At 39.3% G+C, this 13,030-nt stretch overlaps 1 protein-coding gene across 4 annotated transcripts in view; it reads right to left on the bottom strand.

Annotated features, from left to right (window-relative positions):
• Sh3gl3 (SH3 domain containing GRB2 like 3, endophilin A3) overlaps nt 1–13,030 on the bottom strand; it is a 152,125-nt gene that overhangs the window by 46,275 nt on the left and 92,820 nt on the right. For all 4 annotated transcript variants that reach the window (XM_004852874.3, XM_004852875.3, XM_087188455.1 and 1 more), the window contains one exon: nt 3,429–3,497. In XM_004852874.3, coding sequence (XP_004852931.1) covers nt 3,429–3,497 — 69 coding nt within the window. The remainder of the gene's footprint in view (nt 1–3,428; nt 3,498–13,030) is intronic.

The raw sequence follows: 13,030 nt of genomic DNA, 5'->3' as shown, positions 1-13,030 counted from the left end.
ATGCTTATGAGAGTTACAAGAAATGTAAGTGCTTGGGAAAATTCTGTTTCAGATTTGAGAGGAAGTGTGAGGAAATCCTATACACTGTGTTAGTGATCAGTTTGGGGTTCTAAAATTTGGCCAACATGTAACTGGTGGTAATTTTAAGGATGGATCTGTTAAACTTAGGAGTTAATGGAACATGAAGATGAAAAATCATTGTTTTACATCAAATCACTATTATTTGTAAATAAGATTCATAAATTCTGCCTAAAGTTCAAGAAAACTAGGTTTTTTAGATTTTTAATTTTAATAAATTAAATACTAATTAAAACACAGCCTAGGATGTTCCCTTTGATAAGCCAACCCTGTGGATTGGAAGCCTTCCAGGTATGCAAGGGGCCACTGAGCTATATCCCCAGCACATAACTTTTTTTTTCTTTTCTGGTACTAGAATCAGACTCAGGACCTTGCACCTGGTGGGGAGGCATGGCGCCGCTGAGTTACATTCCCGTCCCCAGAAGCACCTTCCAAAGAGGACAATGACAGCAATCAAAGGGGGAAAGACTTTTCACCTTAGATCCTTCTACATTGTTTGAAAAAAAAAAAGCTGGGAAACAACTCACCAAAAATATGTTCCTGCCTCAGAGGCCCTGCCAGGTACACACCAAGCTGCTTCCAGCCCAGGCCCAGCATCAAAACTGGAAACAAAGCCAGCCATGGCGATGCACTCTAATCCCAGCACTCTGGGAGGCTGAGGCACGAGGATCTCAAGTCTGAGCCCAGCCTGAGCAATTTAGCAAGACCCTGTTTAAAAAAAAATTTTTAAGGCTGGGGATGTAGCTCAATGTGAAGTCCTGGATTCAATCCCCAGTACTAGAAAAAAAAAAAAATCTGGAAACAAACCCTTTCCGATCTTAGAGGGTGCCTATTATACATGTTGGCAAACATGGGTGGTCAAGGTGAACATAGAAAGAATAACTCAGGTAGATTAGAAACAGAAAAAACTCCAACCCTCCTACTCGAATAACTGGGGCTATTGCGTATGCATGCATGTATGTGTCTGAGCATGTGTGTCTGTTGAGGCTAACAAACATGACGTAAATATCTTGGCAAACCACTGGGAAACACAGGAAAGAAAAGAGGAGAAAGTATTTTCATCAAGCCCTTGCGCTGGTGGCCTGAATCTAGAGCCCCGTTCAACGTGGTCACCTTACCCACAAGGTGCCTGAAAGCCGATTCCCCACTTCCTCTGCCCTGACCCAGGCCCTGTTACAAAATTTGAAGAATGTGAATTTTCCATTTGGGGAATGCAGATATCTGTATCAGTTTATAATCAAAATTATTAACCAAATTTTATCCAAATATTCCATGAGCCTATTGATAATTGTGTAATCTGTTATTTCATGAGAGAGGTACGTGAAGTCTTTTATTCTGATTTTTGTCAATTCTCCATGTATTTCTGACAGCTTTTATTTGCCTGTAGTGCAAAATAGTTTATAATTTTTATCATTTTCTGACAAGCTACACTGACTTCATCTTATAATTTTTTTTAAGAAAAGCACTTTTTCTATTCAGTGCTGTTTTGTATCAAATTACCCTGATATTACTATTGTTCCCCTATATTTTATGGTTAGCATTTGTTATGGGACATTTTTTCCATTAATTTGTCATTTCTGAGTCATGTTTCAAGTGAGTCTGATACTAACATATCACTTTCAGAAAGTTCTTAAAATGTCTGGTCATATGTTATATATTTCCATGCCTTTCACTGGTGCAATAAAACAGATAATATATTTTATTTTTATATTTCTTCTGTCACTTCTGGAATTTTTGGAGGGAAAAGGAGGTAAACAAGAGAGGTTTCAGTCTGTCAATCAAAACTGTAACTCTTGAAAGACGCCTTCAAATTTCGCATTATAAATGAATCATTTTGTGAGTGACAGTGCTACATGTACTACTTCTGTATATTAAGCAATTTCTCAAAGTAAATTCCAGGAATGTCAATGACGTGAAAATGTTTCCATGATCTTCAATTTGGGAAAATTAAATTTTTCTAAGTAAAAACAGAATTACCTTTTCTCTCTAAGGCATTCACATTTCTAAAAACTTAGTATCTCTCTTCTGGAAAAGCAAGCACTCCAGAAGACAGCACTCTGAGGACAGCGCTGTCCAGGCCACAGCCCAGGGCTAGAGTTCATCCCCAGCACCAGCTGCCCCCTACCCAACCTGCCACACCCCAGCCTCATGCCACCTCCTCCTCTCCTCTGGGGAGTCTCATCATTAGAACCAGGCCTCCTTTAGAAAGTCCAAAACGGGCTGGGGATTTAGCTCAGTGGTTCCACCCCCTGCCTCATAGGAGCAAGGTTTCAAGTTCAATCCCTAGTATTCAAAAAGAGAAAAGTCCAAAACAAAGCCAGGCATGTGTCATCCCAGCACTCTGGGAGGCTGAGGCAGGAGGATAGCAAGTTTGAGTCTAGTATGGACAATGTCCTGACTTAGTGAGACCCTGTCTCAAAATAAAAAATAACAAAGGCTGGGAGTATAGCTCAGTGTGAAGGCCCTTGGTTCAGTCCCTAGTACCACAAAGAAACAAACACATAAAAATAAACAATTGAAAAGACAGAGATCTAAGATATAGGGGATGGAAGTTGAGCAGGCTGGTAATTACAGGTGGCCCTGCTCTGCCTCTCTGCCAGCGTTGGCTGCTCAGCTGCCCAGGCAACTCGGTACAGGGCAGGGACATTGCAGTCTTCCCCTGGAGTGTGGTACACTCGTTCCTGTGCCAAGGTGGTCACGTTTTCCTAGCTGTTCCAAATACACTGGTGCTCTTCGTGGTTCTCTGAACAGCCGCGTGAGGCCAACAGGAGACAGCTCATCCCTCTGCTCCCCAGCTGGGGAAGGACAGACACAAGCTCACACTGCTTCTCTGACGGCAAAACCAGAACAAAGATACTCTCGCTGTGCAGGACCAGAGACTGCGTCTTCCATGCGCTAAGTCAGCTGTTACAGATCCGAAAGTTCTTGTCCCAGAAACACACTTTGACTCCACCGTAGCTAACCACAATTACTACGGCCTGCCAGTAACCAAGAGGCCCATCTTTTGAGCACTGTGACTTCTGGCCACTAGAGGGCACCTGTCGGCCACATCCCATTTCCTTCCTCAAGCCCCTTCCCTGGATGAGGTTCAAGGGAGTCAGACTGGACTTGGAGGTCAGGGAGAACAGCCTTCTGGGTTGCATAATCCACGCTCATATTTAAGCACTGTCACTTTCCACTCTGACACCCTTTCCAGTATTACGATAAAGGACAACGTCTAAGGTGCAATATGTATAGGTATCAATTCCCCAAGATGAATGTAATTATTAGGTATCACAAACATATACTAATAAAAAAGAAACTAAAAAAGATAATTTCTAATTCAATTTACATATTAAAATTTCTCTTACCCTTTCCATGTCCAGAAATTCGTCATCTAGCTTCGTTCCCTCAGCACCACTTATTTTTTCACTAAACAGCTGCAGAAATAAGCACAAATAATTAAATGCATTGTACAATGAGTTCTTCTACTTATTTTTTAACCTAAATTATCAAGAACAGAATCTTGTATTCCACTTATTGGATTGTTTTCAAAACTAAATCCATTAAGAGAATTGTTAGGAGTAATCAGACCTAAGAACATGGGAAGATCTATGTTTCTCCTCATTCAACCTTTATTTATTATGTGCTTGCTGTGTGCAAAGCACATGGTAGATGAATGAGAACGAGGACAGGACAGGATCCCGTCACACAGGAGCACATGGTCCAGAGAAAGAGTTAATACACTAACACTCAAGTAGCATCCAAGGTAAGCGCAGTAAGAACAATGACAAGGAGTAGTACTGAACCCACACTGCCATAACTGCTCAGCGCTAAGCAATAAAGAGCAATAGGCTACCCAGGACTTGTTTCCAGGAACACCTGGCAATGGAGCTGCCTTTTTAAGGATGGGGCTTTTCAATATGAAGCACTAAAGGAGAGGCCTTCTAGGAAGAAGCAGCATGGGGGGAAAAGAGACTAAAAAAGAGAGCAAAAATGATCAGGGTGAGCTTCCTCAGCCTGGACACTACTGCAACCCAGACCAGATAATTCTGTGCAGTGGAGCTGCCGGCCATCAGACATGTAGCAGCCTCCCTGGTGTCTGCCTGTTAGATGCCAGCAGTGTGTGCACACATGTGCATGTGCACACACACATACATACACAGACACACACTCCAGAATTGAGAACCACTAGTGCTGACCTTGGACAAATGTGCCCAAGAAACAGCAAAGAGTTTTATTTAACTGTAGAGATTGGTGCTCAAGGGAAAAAGAAAGAAAATACAACCCAAAAGATAGGCAGAGGCCAGACACCGCAATGCCAAGGTGAAGCATGTGACCAAGAAGCCCCAAAGACTGTAATCGAACACAGAAGACCCTTCAGAAAAGCAGCTCCAGTCTCGGCCAGGTTGGATTAGCGAACAAGGAGAATGGATTGGAAGAAGAAAATATGTTAGTTGCTGTCTTTAGGAAGTATATCCATGGAATTTATGTCTTTTTTGGTCTTACTATGAACACACAGATTGGTAGTAAAGCGGATTCCATCAATGGATGCTGATGGGACCCCAGGTTGTTTTAAATGTGAGTGTGGTTTTCTCCTACTGTTCACACTACTACCATTGCACACACAGTATTAATATTTAATGGAGGGATATAAATGGAGACAGTGTTTTCCCTAAAGTTGAGGAATGATACTGGAATTTCTTGAAGAGAGTAGATAAGAAAGATTACCAGATGCCTGGACCCCTCCATGCTCCCTGCAATCTGCTCACCACTCAAGGAAGCAGGGCTGGGCTCAGGGACTCGATTTGACCCCACGGGGACCTCATGTACCTCCATCTGCTCCCATGAGCCCTCCTGCTGTCTTGAGGACAAGCCCTGATGAGTCTGCTAGGCAGAGAAGCACCCAGCTTCCTGTCTGTACCGGGTGATCCTGAGGTGGACACTTCACTGACCAGTGACTGACAGAATTTGCATAAGAGAGCAGGACAGGGCCAGCTCTTGCTGCCACCCTGCAGAAACAGAGGGGCAGGAAAAGGTGCTGCTTTAACCGATTAAATTCCAGGGTGCTTTGTCCTCAAGAGACACTGACTTATACACCTGACCAGAGTTCTTACTTTCCAGGCTGGGAATAGCATCAGAGAGAACTATCCTCATTCCGCGGCTTGGGTGTGACCTTCAGAGGAAACAATCAAGAATCCCATGGCCACATGCCAGGCAACAGAGTGAACATCTCTGTCATTGCTGTTCAGTGGTGAAGCCACCCAAAATATCGGTTCCTGACTCTGGAGGGCAAACTCTGATACTGTAATGGAGGTTCCACCACCATTCCATCACACTTTGTTGCCGTGGTAGACTGCAGAAACAGCCAACCCCAGAGTTCCCCTATTACTGCACCCTTGACTTGCTTTGGCCGAGAGTGGAGGGGAGGCCACACTGTGTGAGTCTTGAGTTAGGACTTCATAGACACTTTGAACCTAGCAGGAGCCTTTCTGGATCTTTCTGCTCATACTCTGTGGTCCACTGTAACCAGTGTCATGTGAACCAGCCTAGGCTGGCTTGTTGGAGAATGAGAGGCCATGGGGGCAAAGAGATAAGTATACAATCATCAACCCCCACTCACCTGACTGTTGATGGCCAACAGGTGAATGAGTGGAACCCAGATTGGCCACACCAGCTGACCCTCCCAGCACACTCACCCCAAATGGCTCGTCCACACAACAGGGGATGCAGTAAAGGACTGTAGTTGCCTCTAGTTTCCTGTACCTGTAGGAACCACAGAAACTCATGCACAGATCCCTGATTTAAAATATCTGCTTGAAAATCTCTGAGAACTGAGAGTTAAGCCTCTAATGTGAATCAAGTCTAATTTGTTCAGGTTGCTCTTAATCTATTTTCAGAAAGCAGAGTGCCTCATGGTGGGGAACGGGGTCTACTTTCAAGAAGAAAAATGAGCTGGGTGTGGTGGTGCACAGGTGTAATTCCAAGTACTCAGGAGGCTGACATAGGAAGATTTCAAGTTTGAAATTCTGGGCAACTTAATGAGTTGCCTGTCTCAAAATATAAATAAATAAATAAATAAATGAATGAATGAATAAATAAATAAATAAATAAATAAATAAATAGAGTTGAGAATGTAGTTCAATGGTAGAGCACTCCTGGTTTAACTCATAGTAACACAAATAGCACCATCAACAACAAGAAAAGCAACAACAAAAACTGGAAATGAGAGAGGTCGATACTGCTCTCTTATTTGGAAAGAAACAACATATAAGTTCATTTTCAATGACAGTCACAGTAAGAGTCATGGTCATCCTTTTACTTTTCCTGAATACTCCAGTCATGTTTGGTAGTTTGAGACAGTAAGTAAAAATACATATATGACCCTAGATATGGAGGACATTTATTATATTTGATACTTCATTATACAACAAATATCATTTGTTGTGCACCTACAACATGCAAGGCACCATGACGGTACCTAGAATATAAAGATGAAAAAGACAGATGTGGTTCCTATAGGCCCTTGGCCTCTGTGCAGGGATATAGAGTTATTTCTTTCAGGTGTTGGAAACTAAATGTAAATACTCAAGCTTCTATTTCTGGTCAAGATGACTATAGAAATTCAATTCTTATGCACTCTCTATGCTCTGAATACATAAAAATGACACATTAAATATTGAAAAAACTAGAAAGATAAGCAATGCTAAAAAACAGAATAAAATCTGTGGACTTTCAGATACAAAGGACATGTTATGGTGGGGGAAGGTGAAGTGGGGGCAACGCTGAGTGCAAACAATGCTCCTGAGTCAACAGTCTAGACTCTAGCTCTGCCTAAGTACAGAAGCTGGGAAGGACAGTAAGGATAGGGAGAAACTCCAGGTGTAAACCACTGTCCAATGCTATCACATTTGGCAATCTGCAGGCCCAAGGGGACTGGAGAACAAGAATCCATCAAGTAACACACAGCTCTGTGGACAGATCCAGATCCACAATATCATCCAGGAGAGAGACCATCACTCTGTGCTGGAACTTGACAGGCAGGTAGAAGAGACCACAACCACAGGCAGATCAGAGGGTTCAAGAGTGACAAAAAGACACTTCCCCCAAATTAAAGTTCATGCTAGATCTAGGTTTTAAGGCACATGAATAAAATAATAACACCAGGAAAAAGAGCCAACAAAATCACACAACATACATTAATTTACTCCTAATGAAAAAAACTTTGGGGGTGGGTACTGGGGATCAAACTAAGGACCTTGGACTTGTGAGGCAGCAGTGGAACCACTGAGCTAAATCCCCGGCCCCTAACATATTCTGTTGATTTCCCCCTACAAGCATGTACTATATTGACTTCTGTTTTGGTTTTGTTTTTTGTTGTTGTTGTTTTGGGGGACCTTGTGCTTGCAAGCCAGGTGGTGGAACCACTGAGCTAAAGCCCCAGCCTGAAAACAACTTTATAAAACATGATGACAAAGACTTCTCATGTATCTTTAGGATACTATCAAAACAGGTTAAGTGAAGGAACAATTTCAATTAATAAGTAACAAGCTGTTGCACAAAAGGGAAAAAATTTAAAAGACAAAAATCTAGGAACCTTAGAAACAAAAGATAAAGTCAGGATAATACAAAAGATTGATAGAATAAACTCCAGACTTGGCATAATCAGGAAAGAAATAGCAAACTGGAAAGAATTAATAAGGAACTTACCTAGAGAATAACAACCATGAAATAGAACAGAGTTCTATTTTTTAATGAAATATCAGTTAAACTGTATGGAAAATGAGAGCCTCCAAGATATATCTGACAGGCATTCCAGATAAAAAGAGTAGAATATAGCAGAATTGATATTTTAAGAGTAAATAGCTTTTTTTCTATCAATGAAGAAATGTATGAATCCAGCTTGGAAGTGTACTCTGGTATCAAGCAAGATAAATATGAATCCACACCCAGACACATCAAGATCTCAAGAATAAAAATTTCTAAAACTGTCAGGGCTGGGCATGAACACTCAACACAACAGAGAGATTGACAGCAGACATCTTTGTGCAACAGCAGGTACCAGGAGACATTGGGAGATGGTCTCATAAAGATCTAAGAAGAAATAAGTGGAAACTTGAGAATGTTTGTGTCTTCCTAAACTATTGTCTTTAAAAAGAACAAAGTAAAGACATGTTCAGGCCACTATAGTACCAAAGCAAAAGTACTGCACTCAAGTAATGTGAAATTACTATATCAAGAAAATAAAACTGAACTAAGGAAAAATGCAGACAACAAGAAACAATGGTGAGAATGGAAACTGATAAACTATGGTGGCAAATTTAACTCCTGACTAAAAACAAGCAAAAACTAAAATATCTGAGTTTATACAAGGGCAAAACTAAAATGTTAAGCAATAATGAGGGAAAGGAAGGTGTTCAGGGGATATTTTGAGCACACTAAAGTTCAAGTATGCTCAGAAGAAGTTAAGAAATACTAGACTATTAAAATAATGCATAGGAAACATCTCTGTTATATAATTACTGCAAACTACTAAAAGCACAAAACAACAATATACATAATAGTTCTATCTATATCATAATATAGTATCCATACCGCCACACTGGTGGGAAACCAATGTATTCCAACCCAAAGGAAATCAGGAAAAAGGACATGGATGGAAAAATAAGGAACGGTAAATAGAAACCACCAAAAAAGATAGTAATAATAAGTCCAAACAGACCAGTAATCATTACACAAATGGACTGAATTCAATCGATTAAAAGATAAATAAGTGGAGTGGATTGTTAAAATCCACCTATGTGTGGCTTCTAAGAGTCACACTTAAAACATAAAAAGATTGAAAATAAATAGATAAAAAAACATACAGGTACTAGAAAACTATCATTTAAAATAAAGCCTATAACAATAATATCATACAAAAAATACTTTCCTAATTCAAACCATTAATAGGGTACTCTGGGTAATAAAACCCTCACCAATCCACTAATTATGTCATAATGATATTATATCTACCAAGAGCATAATTTCCAAAACTATAAAGCAAAAACCAAAATAATGAAATTGACAAATCCATGAATTAAGCAGATTTAATATAACTATTAAAAACTAGCATATCAAATATGATGTTTAAAAACTGAAAAGGATATAGATGCCATGAATACCCAAAATAATAACCTTGATCACATGTGCACATGTATGTATAAGAGGTGGGACTGAAAAATATGATGAATGTTTAAATTTTTAAAATTTACTTCCATAAAAGACATATGGCCATTAATCCCCCTAAAAATCATTCCATACCATCATTCCTGCCACTTCTGAAGCAGTTCTGGAAGTGCTCTTTCATTAGAGTATTTAGTTGAACTTTCACAGCTGTCTCAGTGTCCAAAATCGACTCAGAAGGTTTACCTTTCACTGTCATTTTGACTTCAGAGAAGAACCAGAAGTTGTATTATGCCACATCTGGTGAATAAGGTGGATGAGAACACACTAATATTTTTACAAACCTGCATTTCCATTGGCTGGCACTTGGCAGCAGCATTCACTGTATTTTTTATCATATTTCATAGAGACACTCATGAAAGACTTCCAGAACTGCTTCAGAAAGTGGCAAGAACAATGCAATAAGTATATTCAAAGGAATGGGGGTGGGGAATTCTGAGAGGAGTGAGTGGCAATGTGTTTTTACTATAATATATCTTTTAATTTAAACATTCACTTTATATTTTGATCACCCCTTGTACTCCAGCCAATAAATAGAAAATATATAATATTTATAATTACAAATAGAACATTAAAAAAAAACTACTCATGCACCTGGTCACAAAATAAATCAATGCCAGATAGAACATGTTGTTATTGTTGTTTGCATAACATAATTAAGTTAGGAATTAACAGTAAAAATAAATATATAGGTACAAAATTTTAGGATTCTTTGCTAAACAATTGGATAGAAAGGAAGCCCCAACATAAATTACAAAAAAAAAATTAAAACATAAACAACAATAAAAATACCTGAGTGCCCCTCCATGCGAGAGAGCAGGCCCGTGACAGAGGAGCAGGGACCTGTTCCCAGGCGAGCACAGCACAGGGCAGCAGAGGCAAAGACTAACCAACCCACTCAATACCGGATGAAGACAACACCCAGGGAAGAAAGGGAGCAACCAGACCCCACACTGTCTATATTAAGTCCAACGGCCCACTTGAACCCCTCCTTGCAGCCCACAACCAGCAGTGTGAGAAGGCTGATCATGTTCCACATCTACCAACAGGAGCCATGAAACACCTTGGCTTAAATGGTAACCATGGTCTGGGGGGAACAGGCAAAAGGCTCTCTAGTGCAAGGAGGGCACAGCAAAGACCCATGGGCCCTAAAGCTAGGCACAAAAGATCGTATCTGGCTGGCTCTCAAGATAGCAGATCAAGGAAAGAAACCACTCATTCAATAACACAGGAATTTTTTCTTTAACTCAACCTTTTCTTTGATTTTCTTATTTTGTATTATTTTTATCTTTCATTCATCAGGTATTTTTCAGGGTTTGGGACTTTTTCCTCATCTTTTAGGTTTTTAGGTTTGGGGTTTTGTTGTTTTTTGTTTTGTTTTGTTTTTAGTCTTTTATCTTTTTCCCTTCCTGATTCTTTTCTTTTTCTTCTTCTTTCTTTTATCTCCTGTTTTTGTTATCTTTTTTCTTCTTTTTTTGTTTATTCTTTCCAGCAACCATTCTCTATCACTATCAATTTACTTTTACTCCTTAATAGGAAACCCTCTTATTTTTATTTCCTCCTCAATTCTATCGATTAATTTTTCAAATTTTTCTTTTTTTCATTCTCCAGTTCTTCATCCCCTCCACCATTATTAGTATAACTACTAAGCTTTATGAATCTCTGGATAATAGTTAACCTTAGGCTACTGCTGATGAATACTGTATTATTGTTAGCAGAAATAAATCTGTTATTTAGTAGATATTTACTAAAGGTCAGGTCAATATTTGGTTTGTCTTGTTGTTCATAATATAATTACAGAGTTCTTTTCTATGGGCAAGGATGGTATATTACTGGTCCTTAGAATTGACCAATATTCAGTTTATATTTAAAAATATAATTGATGCTGATTTTATTACTACAGCCAAAGTATCATAGCTGTTATAATCAATTATTTTTCTTAAAATGCCAATATCTAGATGGCCTAGGGGTCATTAATGATACTGTGGCCCATTCTAGGAGAACGGGATACTGAACCAAACATGCTGCAACTTCCCATCTCAAGCAAACGTCCCAGGTGCATCCTGGGACAGAAGCAAAAGCCAGTAGTTAGTCACACCCAGAGGACACCACTGAAAAGTAGACATTAACTAAAGAGGTCTCCATACTAGAAACAAAACTTTCCACTACAATAAACCCACAAACCTCAACACAAAACAAGCAAAAATAGAAATTTGAGAAATTAAGCCAACAAAATACCTCCAAAAAATTCTCAACTCCCAAAAGCTAACCCATGGAACATCAAGAGGAGGAAATCAAAACCTCACACCTAAATTATTTGAAATGGTATCAGAAGAGATAACAAAACAGCACAATAAAGCAACTGGCAAGATCACAGAAGACATAAGTAACAAGATACTGGGCCAGTTAAACAAAATCATAAGAAAGACTAAAGATAACACTAGTAAAAAGATAAAAGAGCTAAAAAAAATGACATAAAACATGCATGACCAGCTGAGAAAACACATAAAAGGGCTCCAAATAGAAATTTAGGAGATTAAAAATTCCCTACAGCTAGGAGACAGGGCTGTTGTCAGTGACCAGTTGATGACATCCTAAAAACATCAAGAGAACATGAAAATTGCATCCAACAGTTCCTAGATGATGCAAAGAAGATTAATCTAGAATTAATTCAAATTAGTGAAAAACAGAAAATAGCACAAATGGCATAAAAAATCTGTTTACTTTAAATGTGAGAGGTCTGATCTTTTTAAGTTCTTTATAGATTAGAGATAGTTGGCCTTTGTCTGATGAACAGCAGGTGAAAAATTTTTCCCACATTGTGGGTTGTCTCTTCACACTGTTGGTGGTTTCTCTTGCTGTGCAGAAGCTTTTTAATAAGAAGAGAACCCATTTGTTGATTGTTTGTGCTAGTTCACGGGCAACTGAGGTTTTGTTCATAAAATCTTTTCCTACACCAATGTCTTCAAGAGTTCTACCTAACCTCTGTTCCAGCTGATTCAGTGTTTCTATTTTAATATTTAGATCTTTAATCCATTTCGATTTTAGTTTAGTGCACAGTGAGGGATATAGGTCTAGTTTTAATCTTTGGCAAGTTGAAACCCAATTTTTCCAGCACCATTTATTAAAGAGGCTATCTTTCCTCCAGTGAGGGTGTTTGGCTCCTTTATCAAAGATGAGAGGGCTGAGTGTGTCTGGAGTTGTTTCTGCATCTTCTAATCTGTTTCACTGGTCCTCAGATCTGGCTCTTTGCCAGTACCATGCTGTTTTTATCATAGTAGCTTTGTAATATAGTTTCAAGTTGGGGATTGTGACACCCCCTGCCAGGTCTCTGTTATCTAGAATTGCTTTTGCTATTCTAGGTCTCTTCTTGTTCCAAATGAATTTTTGGATTGTTTTCTCAAGGTCCATGAAGTATGCTGCTGGGATCTCAATTGGAATTGCATTGAATCTTTATATCAGTTTTGGAAGTAAGGCCATTTTCACTATATTGATCCTTCCTACTCAGGAGCAGGGGATGTCTGTCCATTTTCTGATATCATCTTCAATCTCTCTTTTCAGAGTGCTATAGTTTTCAGAGAAGAGGTCTTTGATTTCTTTCGTTAGATGGATTCCTAGATATTTCAGGTTTTTGGATGCTATTGTGAAAGGAATTATTTGCCCTATTTCTCTCTCAGTGAGTCTGTTGTTCATGTAGAGGAAAGCTATTGATTTTTGTGTGTTGACCTTGTATCCAGCTACTTTACTG

The sequence above is a fragment of the Heterocephalus glaber genome, unplaced genomic scaffold (genome assembly GCF_053883595.1).
Source record: "Heterocephalus glaber isolate CG9 unplaced genomic scaffold, H.glaber_assembly_v1.0 deba00001531, whole genome shotgun sequence".
Classification (NCBI taxonomy): domain Eukaryota; kingdom Metazoa; phylum Chordata; class Mammalia; order Rodentia; family Bathyergidae; genus Heterocephalus; species Heterocephalus glaber.
This window is presented reverse-complemented; position numbering and strand designations above follow the sequence as displayed.